The 24,322-nt window shown below is 40.0% G+C and overlaps 1 protein-coding gene across 2 annotated transcripts in view; it reads left to right on the forward strand.

The window, feature by feature from the left end:
• LOC136842606 (small integral membrane protein 15-like) overlaps positions 1-24,322 on the forward strand; it is a 125,834-nt gene that overhangs the window by 73,919 nt on the left and 27,593 nt on the right. For both annotated transcript variants that reach the window (XM_067110192.1, XM_067110191.1), the window contains exon 3: positions 8,975-9,083. In XM_067110192.1, coding sequence (XP_066966293.1) covers positions 8,975-9,083 — 109 coding nt within the window. The remainder of the gene's footprint in view (positions 1-8,974; positions 9,084-24,322) is intronic.

The following is a 24,322-nucleotide window of genomic DNA, read 5'->3' on the forward strand; positions in this document are numbered from 1 at the left end:
CGCTTTCTGATGCGCTTCATGCTGCCAGGCTTGGCGCCCCTCGTTCGACGACCCTCTTGTTTTTCGTCATGGCGCTTCTCATGCTGCTAAAGCGTGACACTTCTCATGCTGCTCGGCAGGACGCCTCCCTTGCTGCTCGACATGACGCCTCCCTTGCTGCTCGTCATGACGCCTCCCTGGCTGCTCGACAGGACGCCTCCCTTGCAGTTCGTCAAGACGCCTCCCTTGCTGCTCGCACGACGCCTCTCTTGCTGCGAGGCATGGCGCCTCCTCGCTGCTCGCTCTCACCAGGACTCTCGCGGATCGTTCGTCAAGAAGCTCGCCGGGATTCTCGTCAGGGCGCCGTCGAGACTCTCATTTGACTCTTCTGCTCGTGACTTTCGCGACTCCTCTCGGACTTCTTCCAAGCAGAAGTCCCTTTTTGCATGTTGGTCTGCAAGGACTTCGTCCTCCCGGTTCTTCTCCTGCCCCTTCAGTTGCTCCTGTGGAAGAAGGAGAGCTTTCTTGCGCTTCGGATCCTGCAGTTGAGGATCAGTCCTCTTCTTCTTCAGCTTCTGCAGACTACCAAGTCTTAACTAGGCTGCTGAAAGACTTGTTTGGGGACAAGTTTCAACCCTCTGCTCCTCGCCCTCCCCCCTCGCAGCTAACCTCGTCTAAGTCACAAAAGTCTTCTGGTTTTGTGAAGATGGCTACGTCTCTCTCTACGAAGAGGGCCTTTAACAAGGTTCAAGAGTGGATGGACTCCAGGAAGGCTCAGTGCAAGACTTCTTTCGCCCTGCCTCCATCAAGATTGAGTGGAAAAGCAGGAATTTGGTACGAGACAGGAGAGGAGGTTGGTTGGAGAGTTCCTTCCTCTTCCCAAGGGGATTTTGCCAGCCTTGTGGACGCTCCCAGAAGGTCTCTCCTTTCTTCAGCGAAGGTGTCCTGGTCTTTATCTGAGACTGATCACCATCTGAAAGGCCTATTCAGGTCTTTAGAAGTTTTTAACTTTTTGGACTGGTGCCTGGGAGTCCTGGACTTGCAGGCTCGTAGCCCTGACTCCATTAGCCTGGGAGATTTGTTTAGTGTCCTATCCTGTATGGACAAGGCGGTTAGGGATGGCTCCGAAGAACTGGCTGCCCATTTCTGCACGGGGCTTTTAAAGAAAGAGAGCCATTTACTGCAACTTCACGGCTGTAAGTCGGTCTCTCCTACTCAGAAGGCAGAATTGTTGTTCACTCCGCTTTCTAGCCATCTTTTTCCCCAACCCTTAGTCAAGGATATGGCCTCCACATTGCAAGAGAAGGCTACTCAGGACCTCCTGGCCCAGTCTTCTAGACGTCCTGCAGCCCCTTCGACTTCTTCCCTTGGGCAGACTTCCAAGATTCAGAAGCCCTTTCGTGGAGGACCCTCCTCTAGATCGTCCTTTCGAGGCAGAGGTCCCTCAAGAGGTAGAGCCCCTTCTAAGACCAGGGCAAGAAATGACTCAGACCTTCAGACACCGGTAGGAGCCAGGCTCCTTTCTTTTTGCAAGAGCCTGGAGAGAGAGAGGGACGGACAGCTGGTCCCTCCAAGTCATCGAAAAGGGATACAAGATCCCATTCCTCGTATTGCCTCCATTAAACACGATTCCCATAGATCTGTCGCCATCCTATCATCAGGAGAAACAGCAAATTCTCTTCGACCTGCTCGAACAAATGCTCGAGAAGAAGAGCTGTGGAGCAAGTCTCGGATTTACAATCCCCAGGCTTTTACAACAGGCTGTTTCTGGTTCGAAAAGCAGTCAGGGGTTGGAGACCAGTTCTGGACGTCAGCAAGTTGAACCATTTCGTTCTGAAGGAAAAGTTAGTAATGGAGACGTCCCAGTCGGTCATGGGAGCCTAAGACCAGGCGACTGGATGGTTTCTCTCGATCTCCAGGACGCCTATTTTCACGTCCCTATACATCCTCTATCGAGGAAATACCTGAGATTTGTCCTGCGGGGACAGGTATTCCAGTTCAGGGCCCTTTGCTTGGGCTCAGCACAGCTCCTATGGTCTTCACGATCTTAATGAGGAATGTTGCGAGATGGCTTCGCCTTGGAGGAATAAGAGTCTCTCTTTATTTGGACGATTGGCTCATTCGAGCCTCGTCAATGACAAGGTGTCTGGAGGATCTCCACACGACTTTGACCTTGACGAAGTCCCTGGGACTTCTGGTGAATTTAAAAAAAGTCCCATCTGATCCCGACTCAGTCCATCGTTTATCTGGGGATTCAGATGGATTCAGTGGCTTTTCGAGCATTTCCGTCTCAAGAAAGACAACTTCAGTGTTTAGAAAAAGTTTCAGCCTTCCTGAGGAAAGAAACATGCTCGGTGAGGGAATGGATGAGTCTGCTGGGGACCATTTCATCACTGGAGAAGTTTGTTTCCTGGGGAGACTGCACCTCAGACCGCTTCAATTCTTCCTTGCAGAGAACTGGCACGACAAGGAGAATCTGGAAGCTTCTCTGAGTATCTCGCCAAAGGTAAAGAATCACCTTCGGTGGTGGCTCGATCCATCGAAGTTGGCAGAAGGCCTTTCTCTCAAACTTCAGAACCCCGACCTAGTGTTGTTTTCCCGACGCGTCCAGGGAGGGGTGGGGAGCAACACTGGGGAGGGAAGAAGTGTCGGGCACCTGGAGAGGGGAACAGGTGTCCTGGCACATAAACCTCAAAGAATTGGGGCGATTCAGTTGGCCCTTCTTTTCTTCGAGGGCGAGTCACAGGAACCGAGTTGTCCAGATCAACTCGGACAACACCACGGCCCTTTCATACCTCAAGAAACAGGGAGGAACTCACTCTCGGTCCCTGTTCGCCTTAGCAAAGGACATTCTTCTGTGGGCTCAGGCCCGAAATATTACGATCCTCACGAGGTTTGTTGCAGGCGTAGAGAACGTCCGTGCGGATCTTCTAAGTCGGCAGCGACAACTGCTCCCGACCGAATGGATCCTACACCAAGAGGTGTGTCAAGGACTGTGGAAGCTTTGGGGACGTCCCTTGGTAGATCTCTTCGCAACCTCCAAGACGAAGAGACTTCCTCTTTACTGCTCCCCTGTTCTCGACCCAGGAGCTCTCTCAGTGGACGCTCTTCTTTGGGATTGGTCGGGGATGGGCGTGTATGCCTTTCCCCGTACAAGATCATCGGAGAAGTCATCAGAAAGTTTGCGTCGTCGGAAGGGACGAGGATGACGTTGATCGCCCCATTTTGGCCTTCGAGGAATGGTTCACAGAGGTCATGTCCTTCCTAGTAGACTTTCCGAGATCTCTGCCCATGAGAGTCGATCTACTCAGACAACCCCACTTGAGAGGTACCACAAAACCTCCCGCTCTGTGTCTGACTGCATTCAGACTATCGAGAAGCTGGCCAGAGCGAGAGGTTTTTCTAGACCAGTGGCGAAAGCTATTGCCAGAGCGAGAAGACTCTCTTCCAGCAATTTGTACCAATCAAGTGGACCGTCTTTTAGGAGATGGTGTAGAAAGAAGGGCATTTCCTCCACCACGACCTCTGTGAGCCAGATAGCAGACTTCCTCTTATTTCTGAGGAGTGATGTGAAACTTGCAGTCTCGACTATCAAGGGGGTATAGAAGTATGCTATCATCTGTTTTTAGGCATAGAGACTTGGATCTGTCTAACAACAGAGACCTTCACGATCTCTTCAGATCCTTGAAACCTCAAGGTGCCTCAACTAAGGACTCCTTCTTGGAATTTGGATGTTGTGCTACGGTTCCTAATGTCCAGTTCGTTTGAACCTCTTCATTCTGCGTCATTGAGGAACATTACTAGGAAGACTATTTTTCTAACCGCTCTAGCAACTGCAAAGAGGGTTAGTGAACTGCAAGCCTTTAGTAGGCATATAGGCTTTAAAGGGCATAATGCGGTTTGTTCTTTAAGCCCTTCCTTTTTAGCGAAAAATGAAAGCCCGTCTAACCCTTGGCCCAAGAGCTTTTGAAATCAAGGGTATGGCTGAAATCCTTATTCAAGAGCCAGAGAGAGTCCTTTGCCCTGTTAGGGCTCTCAAAGTCTACTTAGACAAGGCGAAGGAAAGTCGAGGTCCCTCAGATAGTTTATGGTGTTCCGTAAAGAGACCGGACTTACCTATGTCAAAGAATGCTCTGGCTTTCTTTCTGAGGATACGATTAAAGAAGCCCATTCATGCTGTCAAGACACTGATTTTAAACTTCTGAAAGTCAATGCTCACGAGGTGAGGGCGGTTTGCGACTTCAGTGGCTTTTCAGAAGAATATGTCACTCAGTAACATTCTGGGTGCCACATTTTTGTGAACAACTCTGTGTTCGCCTCACACTACCTGAGAGATGTGAAGACGACATATGAGAACTGCTTCTCGCTAGGACCATACGTTTCGCAGATACTTTCCTGGGGGCAGGGGGGATGACACTCATCCTATCCTATAGAAAATGGTTGGATAGTGTTTTTATGGTTGTTGGGTCGACTGCCTGATGGACTTCCCAATCGTTAGCTTTAGTTGCGTTATCCTAACTTAGTTAGGCTTGGTCAGGTGGTTGGTTTTTTTACTCGTTTGCCCTCATTGTATGGTCAATATGGTCTTGTCACATTGTGGTCACGCCCCGTTGACAGATCATCTAGAACTCACCAGCTATACAGGTCACACCCTTGCTGGAGACTCTAGTTAAGCAGAAGCGGACTTGGGTGACAGTAATCACGAAGTCAGCTATGCTAACAGGTAAGGAACCAAAGTATCTTTCACCTACATGTAGTGTGTTTTCCAAAATCCTATTCTGTCTGTACCCACCTCCAATGGTGGTATTCAGCTATATATATATCTGACAGGTAAGTCTCATGAACAAAATGATATTTTAATGATAAAATAAAGTTTGTTCATATACCTGGCAGATATATATATTCATAGTGCCCGCCCACCTCCCCTCAGGAGACAGTGGCACTAGAAAATCTGAATAGAAAATGGGAATGGTTCCTGATACCCGCCTCCCAGCGGCGGGGAATGGGTACTAACCACCTGATCTCCCACTGCGCGTGTCGTAAGTTTTGAAATTCTGTCGGACTAACAGAGAATACAGCTATATATATATCTGCCAGGTAAGTATGAACAAACTTTATTTTATCATTAAAATATCATTTTTTCCGCTTCGGCGCTAACTCCCGAACGCTGCCGGCTTACGGCAGACACTTTCGTAAATAGAGGCTTGGCGTTTAAGGGTTAATGTAAGTAGGAACACAGGAAGATGCTACTACGGAAGTAACAAAGGGGGGACCTGATGGACTGGAAATTAAAGATAAAAAAAAAGGCCACTGGAAAGAACACCACCCAAAACAAAGAAACCAACAATTGTTACAGAAACATTGGTCAAATCAACGATAAAAGATATAAAGAAAGAACAAAAACAAGTTAAGAATATACCATTATCTCCTTAAATAATAGTAAAACCAATGGATACAGATATCCAAAATACTGAAGAAGTGGAAGACAACTGTACCTTAGACAACAATGAATATGTCAAAGGAGAAGAGATTATTCCATCACCAATAATTGGTACAGCAAGAACAAATAAAGAAAGAAATGCACATGACAACTCTTGTGGATGTAATGATTGTTTCATTGCATTGTGCAACAATAACAAAAACATAAAAGATGGTTTAACAAACATTATAAGAAACTTTATGAAATATAGAAAAAAAGAAACCACAGATTTGAGTACCCATGAAAAAGGTTGCATGTGCGTTGAACACTTAGTATATTATAAAGAAAAACAAATGGATGTTGTGGGTAAATTATTAGAAAAAATCCAAATTGATAATACAAAAAAGAAAGTAAAACTCGACACTATAATAAAATATTTTCAATAGCTATATTATGCAGTGGAATGGAAATGGTCTGCAGACCAGATTACACCTAGGAGAAATACAATGATTACTAAAAGAATACAAACTTATGATATTATGTTTACAACATGTCAACAAAACAGTATCAACAATAGGTAAATAAATATACCTTGGCATCTTCATGTAGGGAGGAAGAAGGAAATTTAGGTACTGCTGTATATGTACATAACAAAGTATGTTATGACAAAATGCATTTAAACTTTACTGCTCTGCAAATATCAATTATTAGAATACGAATAAAAAACGATAATTATGTAATTTATAATTTATACAACCAACCCAATAAAAATTATGACTTTGACAAACTTAAAGAATTATTTAATAATGCCAAGGAACCCACATTAATATTAGGTGATTTTAATGCCCACAACCCGATGTGGGACTGTAATTGTACAGACTCAAATAGAGCAGGAAGTAAAATAGAAGAATTCATAGATCCATATGACATGTGCTACATAAATGATAATGAAATCAACACAGTTTTCTAAAACACATGGAACATTTTCCTCAGTCGACTTAATTCTATGTACAACAAACATAGTAGATAGATTGGATTGGAATACAGTTAACGACTTGCATACAAGTGACCATTTCCCAATATTAATTTCATTATTACAAAATAACCCCACCAAACATGTCCCTCGATATAACGTTTATAAAGCAGTTTGGAAGCATTATGAATTCCACACTAGGAATATCCCACCATGTGAATATTTAAAAGACCCTAATGAAACTAATGAATTTTTTGTTGATTTCATTACAAATGCAGTAGATAAAGCAATACCAAAATCCAAATATCATCCAACAAAACGCAGAGTCCCATGGTGGTCTGAAAAACTAACAGAATTAATAAAAATAAAACACCAAATTGGAAGACGATGAAATTATTTGAATAGAAAATTCAATAAAATAAAACATTACCGATATTTGAAGGAACCTTACGAAAGCTGACTATATTATTATTAGAAATAAATACATTAAAACCTCTATATAACAAAATATCTGCAAAATTTAAAAGAGAAGTAATACAAGGAAGAATCATTTCATGGAGAAAATATGTATCTGATCTCTAATAATACTCCCATACAAAAAATATGGGGAAAAATTCAGGAAAATAAATAGTACCCATGTTAAACCACCTAGACATGCCATAATAAAAAAATGGGAAAAGAACACTTGATCCTAAAGAAATAAGTAATGTAATAGGTGAAAATTTAGCAAAACTAAGGAGCAACAAAAATTTAGATGAGCATTTCCGAACAAAGAAAAATAATACAGAGTTAATAACAATAAATTTTGAAACCATAGAAGATATATATTATAATAGAAAATTTAATATGGCAGAGTTAGAATTTGCTCTGTTGAACAGCAATAAATCTGCCCCTGGAGGTGACAGTATTTCTTTTGAAATGATCTGCCATTTAGCACCCCTGGCAAAGACATATTTATTAGAGTTTTATAACTACTCATGGCTTCAAAATTTATTTCCTAATGAATGGCGCAAAGCTATATTTATTTCAATCCCTAAACCTGGAAAAGATCCCAGTAATGTAAACAATTACAGACCAATTTCTTTAACTAGTTGTCTATGCATATTACTAGAAAAAATGGTAAATGCTCGACTAACATGGCACATTCGAGAAAAAATTTTGACTCCCACTCAATTTGCGTTACAAAGTAACAGATCGACACTGGATTCTCTGTCTAACTTGGAAGACCACGTACGAAGAGGATTTGAACGAAAACAAATTACTATAGCCATGTTTTTTGACATTGAAAAGGCATATGATACTACATGGAGGTATGCAATATTAAAGACGTTACATAAAAATAACATCCGTGGACATTTACCTAGGTTTATCCAAAACTTTCTGAGAAATCGTACTCTTCAAGTAAGAATTGATGAAGTATTGTCAAGTACATTTCCACTTGAAAATGGTGTTCAACAAGGAAGCGTCCTTAGTGGCACACTGTTTACTTTAGCAATAAACAATATCAGTAATAACCTGCCTATTGGAATTAAAAGTAACTTGTACATGGATGATTTTGCCATATATTATTCAGCATCTCGCGTAAAACATGCGGAGCGGATCATTAGTAAAACTACAATAAAAATAGATGAATGGGCCTCATCTGTAGGCTTCAGATTTTCTATAGAAAAGACTCAAGCAGTAATGTTTTATAAAAAATAAGTGGAAAAAAAGGTGAAGAAATAGATTTAAAAATCAGAAATCATTCCATACCAATTGGCCAAACAGCGAAATTTTTGGGATTAGTATTTTATACTCACTTGAACTGGAAACCCCACATAACATACATGAAATCAAAATATAAAAGAGCATTAAACCAAATTTAAAAATTACCGAACACTACTTGGGGAGTCGGTAGACATACCCTTACTTTACTGTGTAAAACAACAGTGCTGTCTAGCGTTGACTTTCTTTCTTTCTTTCTTCTTCTTTTAACGTGCTTTTTTTTCCCATTTTTGTATGGGGTAAGCACGATGCCTATGGAAGTGAAATATATGGCTCGGCATCATACTGAGTGTTAACAGTTATGTGGTGTTGACAAAGTTAGGTGAGGAAAGATACTGAGTCGACCTTGAACACCCCTAGATTTTTTTACTCATTCTTATCTGGATTTCACCATTGTCCAATAGCCCCTTGGCTCTACAGTATTAATGATAATCGCAGGATTACTGTACTCACTTGACTTACAAATGAAATACTGTAGTTGATGACTGGTAATTACCAACCATTTTATGAAAATTTATGGTTCTTTGAGTGGGCATTTGCTGGTTATGCCTCCAGACTTGGGGGCACTTAGAAGACAATATTCATCTGAGGCTTGCGATGAGAATGGCAGACACATCCTTGCCAGGATTCTTGGAGGATGTGTATGAGGGCAGTGGCATTTTAGATTTATTTTAGAAGCTGGTGCTATGCAAAAGATGTAATTCATCTCATTGTTTGGTGATGTGTGAGAAAATTAAATCAGTCTGCAATCAGTCCTTTGTTGAAAATGTTAAGGATATTAGATTAAAAATAGTTTAGTTAGATGAGTTTTTGGTAATGTTCTCACATTCCTTTTACAGAAACCCATGGGAGTTTTGCTGGTATTTACTTTTGGCGCTTTCTCCACTGTTTTGTATATCTGCTGTACTATCCTGGAAACTTGCCAAAGCTCTGGAGGCCCAGGAAAAGGTAATTAATATATTTCTAGGACCTTTTTACCATTTAAAAATCTAGTTTATTATCATATTTGATGGGACATACGATGCATTTGTTTTTTATAAAAATGGCTAAAAAAAATCATCATCAGGTCTTATAAGTGTTCACTACTGCAGGCTAATTTTATCCCCAATAGTCAGTGCTACCCGGCCTGACTCATAATATTATTTACTCAAATAATATTATCATTATTATAATTATAGTGATCACAGTGTTGTTATAATAATGATGATGATGATTAGTACTGTAAAAGGAATTATTGTAAACAAAGTACCAGCAACATTCATTGGTACAAGAAGATCCATCATCATACCTAAATATACCTCGACACACTCACATCTATAATCAGCTGAATACGTACACATAACTGGAAGGAAAAAATTGATAAAGCAGTAACCTGGTAAACATAACATTAAGGCTGGAGAGAAACTTGACTGTCATATGAAGTGCAAGGAGTGGGTTCATTTACATGTGGTGAGTGTATTCGGTAGTTGAGTGTGTTTATCCAGCTGTACCGTTAACTTGCTTTTTACCTTACGTACTGCAGTGTTTTTTTGCTTTACCTAAGTGGTTTTATAATGTTTTCCACCATAGTTAATATTTTTGTAATGTGCTGCTGGCTTGCTTTCAACTTTACATGTTTAAATACAAGAAAACTTTTTTCCTGAATATGACTGGTGAAATAGGGAAGCATCTGATATGCCCATGCATCTTATTTGCCGTCAGATACAGTATTTTCTTCATATCTCATTAAAATGACTGAACCATTTATTCACATGTTCGATGTATATAAGATGTTTTAAGTTAAGTGGTATACGGAACAAGGAGAGCAGTAGGTGATATTTTGATTATTGATAATTTGACGTGGCTTCAAATTTAAATCCCCTTGTTACTTAGTAACTCAAGTACTGTATGTAGATTTGATGGTTTACCTAGAATTTTGCAGTTATGAGCATAATAAATGATAGGGCTTTTTTATAAAGGGAAAATTTATTGTAGTTATGAAACAAAGCTTGGCATATTGCAAATACAGTTGACCCCCGGTATTCTCAGGGGGATAGGGACTACAACCACCCACGAATAGCTAAAATCCCCGAATACTTGACACCCCCCCTCCCTCTAAAAACACTTATAACTGCTTATTTTATCAGTACAAACACCAAAGACCCCCTTCTAAAAACCCTTATAATTACAGGCAGTCCCCGGTTTACGACGGGGGTTCTGTTCCTACACTGTGTCATAAGCCAAAAAATTGTTGAAAATCATCAAAAATCCTAAGAAAACCTTACTTTTAATGCTTTGGGTCTGTTGAAAATTATGTAAACTGCATTTTTGAGTGTTTAAAAAAAAAAAAAACACCAAATTTTGATTATTCTGCAGTTTTGTAGCCATATTTCCTGTCGGATGGGCATCGTAAGCATGTAACCCCGGAACGTGTCGTAAACCGGGAAATAATTTCTAATGAATATACTTGAAAAGTGTTGTAACCTCGCAATGTCATGAACCGGACCCATTGTAACCCAGAGACTGCCTTTACAGTCAACCTCCTGGATTTGTGGACTCACAATTTGCGGATTTTGCTGTAGAACTTATCTATAAATTATTCGCAGGAAAACTCACCCATTTGCGGATTTTTTCATAGAGCAATATTTTGTATTTTCATATTATTTTTGTGACTAAATACTGTACTGTACCTATATATACATTTTATTATAAATAATGATTTTCAGTACTAATTGTCAAAAATTAATATTAAGTTTAATAAAATTAAATTATGTTAAATAATAAAAATAGTTCTCTCTCTCTCTCTCTCTCTCTCTGAGATGAGAGATTTTTATGTATATGGAATATGCATGTTTAATATTAATATTAATGTACTAAACACAGCAAAATATCATTTCATTAAAGAAAATATGGTGAATTGGTAAGATTTTAGTTCAATATGAATTCTTTCCCTCATCGTTTTCTGAAAGCTGTCAAATATGTCAAATATCTTGACATACTGACGGCAAGGGTAGAAGATGTTGCCACTCGGTGGTCAAATAAATGTTGCCACTTGGTAGTCAGATACCCTACGTAAGATACTGAAATCTCTCTCTCTCTCTCTCTCTCTCTCTCTCTCTCTCTCTCTCTCTCTCTCTCTCTCTCTCTCTCTCTCTCTCTCTCTCTCTGAGATAGATTTTTTATGCATATATTACAAATTTAGCTGACTAATTGCTGGCCTTTGAAAACGTGTGTCTGGTGCAGGTGGCTTATATGTTGACATTGGTATTTTCTGCGGTTAGATACAGCGAATATCCAACACCGCTCAGTCATGACTTCCAGTCATGAGCAAGATGCACGGGGAAAACGTGACAGGTTGATGGAAGCTTTGTGATATCTGTGGGTGCAGAAGGCGGGGTCCTTCGAACACTGAACCAGACGGTGACGTCATGCTGCAAGGGAGGGGTTATTAAGTGAATGTGTGCATACATGCACTCTCTAATGTGTATATTAACCCTTTAACGCCGACTGGATGTATTTTACGTCGACAAAAGTTGTCTGTCGGGTGCCAAGTGGACGTAAAATACGTTGACTACAAAAAGTTTTTTTAAATATTCGCGCAAAAATACTTATAGGCCTCGTTTGCAAAAAATTTAAAATCACGCCTTGAGGGATGCTGTTTGTTTTGTTTACAAGCGTGACCCAGCTGTGCATGCGCGAATTTCTTTCTTATCCCAAAAGAAAGCATCAGCGGACTCTGCTGAAAATCTCAGAAATTCTTTAGTCACTTTGTCATAATTTTTGCACCGTTTTGTATTAGCCTTTACATAAAGTTTTATATATGAAAATGTGCGCAATTTCATGTAGAATACAACAAAAAATAATGCATGGTTGTAGCTTTGATCAATTTTGACATATTTTCATATAAATCACGATAAGTGCCAAAATTTCAACCTTTGGTCAACTTTGGCTTGACCGAAATAGTTGAAAAATGCAATTGTAAGCTAAAACTTGCATTCTAGTAATATTCAATCATTTACCTTCATTTTGCAACAAACGAGAAGTCTCTAGCACAATATTTCTATTTATGGTGAATTTTTGAAAAAAACTTTTTCCTTATGTCCGCACACGCTAACTGCTGAAAATCTCAGAAATTCTTTAGTCACGTTGTCGTAATTTTTGCACCATTTTATATTAGCCGTTACATAACGTTTTATATATTAAAATGTGCGCAATTTCATGTAGAATACAACAAAAAATAATTCATGGTTATAGCTTTTATCAGTTTTGAAATATTTTCATATAAATCGCGGTAAGTGCCAAAATTTCAACCTTCGGTCAACTTTGACTCAACCGAAATGGTCGAAAAACACAATTGTAAGCTAAAACTCTTACATTCTAGTAATATTCAATCATTTACCTTCATTTTTCAACAAACGGGAAGTCTCTAGCACAATATTTCAATTTATGGTGAATTTTTGAAAAAAAACTTTTTCATACCTCCACGCACTCTAACTCTGCTGAAAATCTCAGAATATCTTTAGTCACTTTGTCATAATTTTTGCACTGTTTTATATTAGCCTTTACATAAAGTTTTATATATGAAAATGTGTGCAATTTCATGTAGAATACAACAAAAAATAACTCATGTGTGTAGCTTTTATCAGTTTTGAAATATTTTCATATAAATCACGATAAGTGCCGAAATTTCAACCTTAGGTCAACTTTGACTCGACCGAAATGGTCGAAAAATGCAATTGTAAGCTAAAACTCTTACATTCTAGTAATATTCAATCATTTACCTTCATTTTGCAACAAATGAGAAGTCTCTAGCACAATATTTCTATTTTTTTTTACGTCCGCGCGTTACGAATTCATGCATCATGTTGTGATAATATTTTCTCTGTGTTGCTTTGATCATTTTACAATTTGTTATATACCAAAGTCATCGCAATTTAGTGTACAATACAACGAAAAAAAACAGCTCATTAGCTTTAACCGTTTTGCTCACAGTGCAATTTGTATACAATTATATATGAAATTTTTTTTGCGCTGTCATATATTCCAATATTTATATATGATAATATTTTTTTTTAATTTCTGATGGTTCCATACTAAACTTCAGGCAATGAGAAAAAAATGAACCAAAAATGAACTCTTAATCTTAAAAATTAAGCATGCTGAGATTTTTTGAAAAAAAACTTTCTTTCTGCTTCGGCGCTAACTCCCAAACACCGCCGGCATACGGCAGACACTTTTGTAAATAGAGGCTCGACGTTTAGGGGTTAAAGAGAAACCATAGAATAGGTATTCACTTCGATTTGTGACTGGTGTGATCGCTCTTTTGAGCTGTGTTTGTGAATAAGACAGCCACATTGAGGAACGGCTTCCTGATGGCCATAGAATGTGAGTAAGATAACTCATTAACACTTGTACCTTTTTCAGACATTATGTGGAATACCCATTTTACGTTGCAGTGAAACCCCTCTGTTCTTTATTATGCATTTTTCCATTTTAAGTGTTTATTTTTTATGCACCTTTTCAGGTTTTAATGTAAGCTATGTTTCTTTTAAAAGGATTTCTGCTTGAGTGCTGTGAAGGCATGAATATTGGAAGTGGTGTTCTTTTTTAGCATACGATATAGCATTTATTTGGGTCTAGAGTAATCATGACCCTTTTATTTTGTTTGGTGACTGGGGTTTTAGTCACTGGTAATGGATGGTCTAGAATCATTACAGTAAACCCCTCATATTTGTGGGGGATGCGTACCACACCCCCCTGCAATTAGCTAAAATCCGTAAATACTTAAAACCCTTCTAAAAACACTTACGACTGCCTATTTTGATAGTTCAAACACAAATAAAAACTCTAAAAATGCTTATACAAATATTATCCTACTTACAATGGGGTTAGGTTCCAAAAAACCCATTGTTTGTTGGAAAAAACATATCCCGAATATAACCTAGCCTACACTAGGGTTTTCAGTACCATGTATACATTCAGTATATGGTGGTGTAGCCTACACTATATATATATATATATATATATATATATATATATATATATATATATATATATATATATATATATATATATATATATATATTATATATATATATATATATATATATATATATATATATATATATATATATATATTATATATATATATATATATATATATATATATATATATATATATATATATATATATATATATATATATATATATATATATATATATATATATATATATATATATATATATATATATATATATATATATATATATATATATATATATATATATATATATATATATATATATATATATATATATATATATATATATATATATACTATATATATATATATATATATATATATATATATATATATATATATATATATATATATATATATATATATATATATATATATATATATATATATATATATATATATATATATATATATATATATATATATATATATATATATATATATATATATATATATATATATATATATATGAATGTCTTTTCCTGTAATACTACATGTAATATATATGAAAATAAGAAGGCCCATAAAACACTATTTAAACGTTAAACCATATATATTTGGGCACTTGTTTCTGTGCCCTGTTCACTGGTAGAATATGGACAGGTGGAAAGTTACAATGGTATATATACAAAAACATGAAGGTGTGGCCTTAGGCCTCCGATGTTAAGGAGGTGGCGTTTCTTAAGAAGGAGGAGATTGACCAAATTCTCTAGTGGTTTTGGCCTCATTAGCTCCGTTTGCGATGGATCTGGCGGTCACGTTTCTTGGGTCATCTTCTTCAAAAGGGGTCCGAGGATTAAGGTGTCAATGGCGTCCGATTTCCAATGTCCTCCTGAGAGGTTCATATTGTTGGTTTGATTGATGATAGCAGATTCCAGCATCTTTCTTTTATACGGACAGCTACTATTGAAAACCAATATATACTCCAGTTAATGACATGCCCTGTATTTCTAATATGTATAAAATTATAACTATATATATATAACGTACTGATCTTTTGTGCTCTGTTATTATATTTATAAGCGATCTACCTGTCTCGCATACATAGATGTCATGACAATTACTATACGGTATCTTGTAAACTCCGGCGTCTTCCTTTTGTTATTTAAGTATACGTTAATATATATATAACTCCCGATGGATTTGGGATAATGGAAAATGAAAGGATTATTAGAACTGAGTTGCTCGGTGGCCTTTTGGATGTTTTCATATATGGAAGCTTTATTTTGTTGTTGAAATCTATTTGTCAACAATAGATAAATAGTCATAATATGGCTACGTCGATAAATATATACGGTCAACATGGCAGAGGTGGGTGGATATCGTCTCCAAAACGCAAAACACCTGAGTTTACGGGTGAGTTGACGGAGATGTTATTCAAATATATACCTCTCTTTGATGGAACGTTAAAGCGTCACTGTAGTCCTGATTCATCGTCCGTCGCTGGTTCGATCTAAGGGGACGGTGGACTTATTATCAACTTAAAAAAAAGCAGACAAGTAACATATTTGAAAATATATTATTTCCGGTGTAAGTGAATTGGATATTAAAGGACGTTTGTAGCTTTCTGATTGTATATGAATCTGGTGATGTGATAAATAGTCATAATTTATGGATCTGAACGACAAATCATAGCACGGTCAACATGGCAGAATGGGTGGATCTTAAAAAAACAAAACACCTGAGTTCAGGTGGGTGAGTTGACGGGAGATGTTATTCGCTTATATACCTCTCTTTGGCGAGGTGGAAGTGCGATATCACTGTAGTCCTGATTCCTCGTCTGGGAGGCTGGAAGATCTAATCGGACGGTGGACTTATTATCAACTTAAAAATTAGAGGTTAAACATATATGAAAATATATTATCCAACCCAGGTAGAGTGTGATGATATTAAAGGACGTTTGTAGCTTTCTGATTGTATATGAATCACGGTGATGTGATAAATAGTTTAAAGTTACAGAGGGATAAAAAGTCAAATTTGCACGGTCAACATGGCAGAGGTGGGTGGATGAGTCTCAAACGCAAAACACCTGAGTCAGATGGGTGAGTTGACGGGAGATGTTATTCACTTATATACCTCTCTTGTGGCGACGATTTGTTAGGTGCGTCAAGGACTGTCAGTCCTGATTCTCTCGTTTGAGGAGCTTTTTCTGGTCATGGTGGTGGACTTCATTATCTTTAAAAATCCCCTTGGTAACATATATGAAAATATATTATTTGGAGTTGATATTTGACACGTTTTAGCTTTCTGATTGTATATGAATCACGGTGATGTGATAAATAGTCATAATATGGCTTCGGTGCCAAACGCACTATGTTTTCAACATGGGATGGTGGATATCGTCTCCAATGGCAAAACACCTGAGTTCACTCAGTGAGTTCGGGAGATGTTATTCCCTTATATCTCTCTTGATTGTTAGTGCGTCACTGTAGTCCTGATTCCTCGTCCGCGCTGGTTAGAAAACTTACGGTGGACTTATCAACGCAAAAATCTACAAGACATAAGAAAATATATTATTTCCAAAGGTAGAGTGAATTGGATATTAAGGGCATCTTGTAGCTTTCTGATTGTATATGAAACGGTGATGTGATAAATAGTCATAATATGGCCTTGTCTGACAAACGCGACTGACACGTGTCAACATGGCAGAGGTGGGTGGATACTAAATCTTAGTGAATACTAAAACACCTGAGTTTTAGGGTGAGTTGTGTTGAGATAGTTATTCACTTATATAGTTATCTTGACATGTTTTGAGTTAGTGCGTCACTGACTAGTCCTGATTCCTGTCCGTCGCTGGTTCGATATATAATATATGGACTTATTATCAACTTAAATATATATATTGTAACATATATGAAAAATATATTATTTATAGGTATAGTGAATATGGATATTAAAGGGCGTTTATAGCTTTCTGATTGTATATGAATCACGGTGATGTGATAAATAGTCATATATATATATATATATATATATATATATATATATATATATATATATATATATATATATATATATATATATATATATATATATATATATATATATATATATATATATATATATATATATATAGTGTAGGCTACACCACCATATATACATGATACTGAAAACCCTAGTGTAGGCTAGGTTATATTAGGGATATGTTTTTTCCAACAAACAATGGGTTTTTTGGAACCTAACCCCATTGTAAGTAGGATAATACTTGTATAAGCATTTTTAGAATTTTTATATATATATATATATATATATATATATATATATATATATATATATATATATATATATATATATATATATATATATATATATATATATTGTATATATAGTATACATATATGTGTGTGTATATATGTATGTATATGTAATATATATATATATATATATATATATATATATATATATATATATATATATATATATATATATATATATATATATATATATATATATATATATATATATATATATATATATATATATATATATATATATATATATATATATATATATATATATATATATATATATATATATATATATATATATATATATATATATATATATACATATATACATATATATATATATATACATATATATATAATATAATTATATATATACAAGCATTAAGCTACAAACATCCTTTAATATCCAATTCGCTATTGGTTAGCCTTTACCCCTCTCCTAGGCTTCCTTCCTTTGCATCGCCTCAGTTAGGTTAGCCTAGGGGTTGGCTATAACTCTTTTTCCCTTCGGGGAAAAATCTTTAAGGGAGGGACGATCTCGATCTTTACGTATGAGTTTCATGTCTGTGATCTCGTTCTGTACATATGTGTTTTATGTCTGGTGCTTCCCTTTGTTTGGTTGGGCTTGGATATATTGCCTACGTCCACCCTCTCCCTGTTTCGGCTTTTCACTTAGGCTAATGTTCCTAATAAGTTAAGCTGGAATAGTGAGGGTTTACCTGCGTAGCCTTTCCTAGCTCAATCCTTCTTTGGGTTGCTTACCAATGGTGACCGGGAGTGCTCTCCCCACTCCTGTTCACACTTCTTTTACCGGCTATATATATATATTATTTTGTAGTATCGAGAATCCCCTTCTCTCCCTTTTATCCTTTGCTCTCTCTCTCCCCTTGGTTTGTTTTCAAGGTTTGTTAACTTTCCAAGGCTTGAGAGCAATTTATCCTTATTTTATGCTGTAGCCTACATCCCCTCCCTCTGCATTGATTGGTTGTCCCTCGGTGTGTCTGACCTCATCGGTTGGCACTCCACCTGGACCTGGAGGTGACCGGGAGTGCTCTCCCCACTCCTGTTCACACTCCTTTTACCTTTCTTTGCTCTCCTGGCCATAGAGGTTTTTGCCCTTCCTCTCCTTTTCTCTCGCTCTTCTCGTGCAACACAGCTCACATAGCGAGGGGATCTATGAGAATCTCTGGGCGCCCGGGGAGTGCTGTCCCACTCCTGGTCGCTACTTTGGGTTACCAACCTCCTGGCCTATCCTTCCCCCTTCCTTTTACGTCGACTGTTTCCCTTCGTGGTGCTTCCTACATGTTCGCACCTCACTGTTGGGATCTCATACGAGGCCAGTTAGCGTTTTCCACCTAACTGTCTTCTGTTTTATTTACTTTCGGCGTTCCCCCTCCATTTTGCTACTACCTGTTCGGTGTTTCGTTATCTTGTTGGGCGCTCTCCTTGCTTACTGCTCTGGCGATTTTAGTGTTTAGCGGTCGGCGTTTATTCCCCCCACCGCTATCACTTCGTTCAGGATATCCTCCTCTGGGGTATTTCCTCTCTTGGCTCTGAGTGCGCCCACTTCCGAACAGTTCATAACCTTCCCACTTTGTTTGTTTCCGTCACATATGGTTCAAACATGATCGCTTCGGAATGTTCCGTTGACTCTGTTTTTATGCCTATGAGTTTTGTCCTGTTAGCCCGGTTTTCTCTCCGGTTTTCTCCGGGAGTTTTCCTGGTCTGACTAGGCTAAGTCGCTGCTACGGTACTCTGCTCCGGCATCCGTTCCAGCTGCCCATTTCTCATACGTTTTCAGCTGGTTTTGTCGAGTGCAGGAATGCTCCGCTATCCTGCAACAAGCCAGCGATCACGGAGTCTATAGTTCCCATTCCGGTGCGCAGTCTGTTTTGGAGAATTTATAGTTTGGCACGGAAGGTTATGAAGTACTCTATGCTCTCTCCGAGCAGGCTACTTGATGAACCCGTAGGTTTTATTTACACCAGTCGGTTTTATCTCCGCCAAACGCCGCCTCTGGCTTATTATTAGTCGTTTGGCACCCGGCAGATTGCGTTGTACGCTATGCTCTCCCGAGCAGGCTACCTTATGAATCCGTAGGTTTCATATACACCTGTCGGTTTTACCTCCGTCAAGCTCCGCCTCATGTGGCTTATTAATAGTCGCTCTTTTGGCGATAAATCGGTAGGTTTCACATATACGCCTATCGATTTCCCTCTGCCAAACTCCGTCTCCGGGCGAGATTCTCGATAAATCGGTAGGTTTCATATAAACCTATCGGTTCTCCGCCTCATGTGGCTTATTAATAGTCACTCTTTCGGTGTTGGGCTCTCTCCGGGCGAGATTCTCGGTGGATCGGTAGGTTTCATATACGCCTATCGATTTCCCCCGCCAAACTCCGTCTCCGGGCAAGATTGTCGATAAATCGGTAGGTTTCATATACACCTATCGGTTTTTCCTTCGCCAAACTCCGTCTCATATGACTTATTAGTAGTTGCTCCTCCGGTGTTTGGGGTCCTAATTTTTCCCCCTCCTGGAGGCTGGCCGCAAGTCTCGTAACTCTTCGCTTCAAGTTAACTGTTTACGGAGAGTTTTCTGAAGACGTTACGGCCTTCTGTCTCGTTCTCGAACCTGTGAACATCGTCCCGGAGCGATAAGTAGGTGCGAGAATAATTGAGACAAACCTTTTCCGCTTAGCTCGGAATTAGGTGAGGCAAACTTTTCCTTTAGGGGATTCGTTAGCTTCTCATCCCTGTTCGACGGTTCCTGGTCTACCGTCCCTAAGGTGAAATCAGTAAAAATAAAAAAAAAAAAAAAAAAAAAGAAAAAAAGAAAAAGAACCTTTTTTAAACCAAGAAGACCCGCTCCGGGGCCTCGAGGGCGTCTCGGATCTCTAATCCGGTGCCGTCTATGAGTTTGGCCTCGTCTTCTGGAAAGGGACACGGCAAAGCCCAACCCCCCTCCTTCCTTTGTTGAAGGCTCTTTACGGGCAAAGCAACCTATCGGTTACCCCTCCTTCCTTTGTTGAAAAGGCTCTTTTACAAAACGGGGTCTAATTTGAAGGTTTTTTTGATGTAAAACTCAATAATAATGCAGTTTACGTCGTTTTAAATGCACCCAGAGCATAAAAAGTAAGGTTTTCTTATGATTTTTGACGATTTTCGGTCATTGTTCAACCTATCAAACTATCTATCTACCTCATGGTCCGTGCCTTCCCTTTCCCAGGAGCTTAAATCCCAAGAGATTAATCTCAAGACTCATTGTCAATGGATCACCTGTTAAATCCTGCTCCGTTCCAGAATTCTATCGTTCCGGACACCTCCACCTCTTTTCCCCTCCAGTCTGGGGTACCTTGGCGCCTAACCCTTTATGCTTCCCAGCATGAAGGCACCCTCCTATCGGGGTGTGGGCACACGGAGGTTGGTGGAAGGGCATTTCTTCCCTTCGGCCTGGTATCCCCTTATCCGGGTTTGCCAAACTGTCAGAAGGAGCATGGCATCTGTCTGGCAGGATCCCTAAGTGAGCCCTCATCTTCGCTGGGGCTGGGCACATTGTCTCCGATGAGAACTCTAACGGAGTGGCAGGCGGAGAATTCCAAGTTCACGCCAGCTGTGGGGTCTTACCGTGCTCTCTTTGAGAGCCCTGCTTCCTACCCCTTGTGCTCGAGTTTAGCCCCTCTTATCAACAGGCTTGTTTGAAAATAAACCGCTGAGGCATTTCCGGGAGACAGATATCACAGATCGTTCACAATGAATCTTCTAACCCCGGACTACGCTTCTAATTTATTCAGCGTACAGCTCCTAAGCTTCGGAGTCAATTCCCGGAAGCTGAAACAGGTGTAAGTCAGGCTTGCCCGTTCCGCCTTGAGCGAAAAATCTTATGAACAGTTTCACCTGGAGAAGTAATCTTTTCCCCAGGTGGGCGTTATTACTGGTCCGTCCGGGGCTACTAATGTTACTCAGAGCCTCCGTTCCCGTGGGTGTCTACCTTACGGGCGGAAACGATCAGATCTTGCCGGGCCCTATCCCAAGTGCGGCAAGAAGTTCATGTAGTTCAAGCGCCCCCTGCTCAGGCGGTGGTGCGGGCTCTTCAGGTTTCTGCCCCTGGACAGCCGTCAGCCTCTCACTCCCAGCCTCCACCTCGATGTGTGCGGGTTCAGCCAACACATCAGCCCCTTGTAACACCCCCGTGTGTCTCTGCCTCCCCCATGTGCCTCCACCGGAGTTTTCTTTGCTTCATACGAAAACCCAAGGAAAGGATTTTCACTAGACATTCTGCCAGAGGCTCTGACCCTCGGGGTTATCATATGAGCAGGGAAGCATCCTGCTCCTCTCCAAGAAATTGGGAAGACATACGCTTCAGGGGAGACAATCAAGCCTCCTCCCTGTAGTATTTCTCATATGGGGGGGAGGCTGTACCATTTTCGGGGCCACTGGAACTTCAGTCCCTGGGCCCAGAGTATAGTTATCAAGGCCCGGGGTGGAGCTGGACTGTTTGTCCCCCTCCCCCAATCAGGTTCAGTCAGCTTCCGGCCAGAGTTCTGGGGGTCTTTGTGAATGGCCTGTCAGGCTTTTTTCAGTCTGCCAAGGAAGTTCCCTTCCACTGGAAAGTTTTTCTGGGCGTGTCCCGTTTATTTTCCTCATTCAATGCGGCAAGTCTCGGTTGCTTACAGTCTTGTGGGTTCGGATCCTACTGCTCCGTGGAGCCGTAACCACCTCTATAGACCTTTCCGACGCTTCCTTTCACATCTTGGTTGCAGAAAGGTTCTATCCCTCCTTGGGATTCAGACTCGGGGAGCAGGCGTACCCCTTCAGGTTCATGCCCTCCTCAATGCAGCTCCAGAGTCTGCCAGTTTGAACAATACCGTAGTTCAACAGCTCCGGTATTAGAAGGTTATGCTAGCCGCATATCTAGTTGCCTGGCTCATTTGGGCTCCCAGCGTCGGGAATTGCCTGAGGGTGCCGCTCATTATAATCGGTTTTCTAGAGTCTCTGGGCTTCTAAGTAAACAGGAAGGAATCCCACCTGATTCCGGAGGGTAGCCTTCAGTAGTTGTGAATCCAGTGGAAGAGGAAAGAGATAGCAAGGGCGACCTATCATTTCATCAACTCAAGCATACCTCTCGCCGTGCCCAAGAAAAGGTCTTGGGCTCTCTCCAGTTTGCTTCAGTGACGGTTCTCCTTCTGAAGTCAAAGCTGGAGTTTCTAACCGGGGTATGGCGGAGTCAGGGACGTGTCTTCCTGATTCCTCCTGTTTGAGTAGTGGCCTCCGGCCTTGCACAACTGTCAAGTGCTTATCGAAGTCAGTTCCTCTCCAGCTTTCCCCTCCGGCCTCAGTATTCCACACCGTCACCTCTCTGGGCGGGTGGGGTGGATATTTTTTGGCCCCATGAAGTACTTGGAACTTAGTCGGTCACGTTCCGGCAGTTCCATATCAACGCTTTGGAGGGCTGTGGCAGTCTTCCTGTCCTTGGGAAACTTCTTCCTCCCAAGGGGTTTCATTTTAGGCTGGTTCTGAACAAAACAGCAATAGTGCGCTGCGTAATCAAGTGGGTTCGGACTCGAGTTCCTTCATTAAGGTTATGGTTCATTCTTCTCCATAACCAACAGCCACAAGTGCCTCTGTCTGCCACCCTTCTCGTAGGGGTCCAAAAGGTCACTACTTTTTCCCTATCCAGGACCTCCCCCCTGGTGTCGGAATAGTCCTTAGACGGAGCGTCATTCAGGTAGTCTTGTGACCTTTTCCTGGACCTGGAAGTAGGTCTGTTTGCAACCCAATTCAGCCACAAACTATCAAGCTGTCACGTCTGGTATAGTCTCAGCCTGCGTCAGCCCCCTCAAAGTTCTGTTGGCCTGGCTTTGTGGTCTTTGTGAATCTTACAGTTTAGAAGGAAACTGATATTGGTCCTGTTATTACTGTTTTCCTAAAATCAGTCAAGGGATCCTACTCTCCTGCAGTATGGTGCTGCAGTTAAGTAACTAGCACTCTTCACATAGTTTTCGAAGCTACAGTAATGATGCGGCTGCATTGGCCCCGAGGAAAGTGTTTTGTTGGAACCAGACTCACAGGCTCTTAACTTTCATCCCTAAGGTCTGTGTTCGTCTAAGACCAGTACTCCGTCCACATTCGGTTTCCTGGTCTTTGCGTAATGTATCGGAGTTAGCCGGTAACCAACAATCATCTTGTTCTTACCTTTCCTTGTTGGGAAGACCCAAAATTTTTAATCAGCTTAGCTTCTAGTGTTAGTTTTCCTGTACTGTCTGCCCTGTCTAGCGGAACCAATCATTTTGGTTTCCCCTCATCAGGGGTAGTGTTGCGAATTCCTCACCCTAACTTTCTATCTTCAGTTGAAGGTCCTCATTTTCGGTGGTCACCTTGGAAAGTACTCCCCTTTTACAAGGTCTGTTTCTGTGCCCAGTTTTCTCCTTACAGGCTTTTTTTTAGACAGGACCTCGCAATTTTGTCAGATCCTCTCTTTTAAAAAAGGGGGGTGGGTACTGTCATTGGGTCTGCTATTAGGCAGAAAGTATTTTCTTAATACAAGCCTATTCAGGTTCAATTCTAAGCTCATGATCTTAGACGGTGACCACTTACATTATTTTCATTACATGAATTTAGAGGACCTTACTAATGTTCAGGGTAGAATTCTCCTAGTTTTTAACGTCTCTATTTAAGTCTTTAATAGCATAAGAATGATGTTTATTTCTCTGTTATTATTTCACCGGCTGACACGGGACCCGATCCAGAAAAAGGATTTTGACAAAGGAAAAATCTATTTCTGGGAGAGGCCCGTGTCATCCCTGGTGACCCACCCTGTTTTTCATTTCTCTCCCTCCCATGGTAAACATCATTCTAGTGGGGTGGGTGCTAACATGGAATGCAACTAGTGTTGCCTTGTATACAGTCCATGAGTAGTGCA

This window comes from Macrobrachium rosenbergii, chromosome 10 (assembly GCF_040412425.1).
Source record: "Macrobrachium rosenbergii isolate ZJJX-2024 chromosome 10, ASM4041242v1, whole genome shotgun sequence".
Classification (NCBI taxonomy): domain Eukaryota; kingdom Metazoa; phylum Arthropoda; class Malacostraca; order Decapoda; family Palaemonidae; genus Macrobrachium; species Macrobrachium rosenbergii.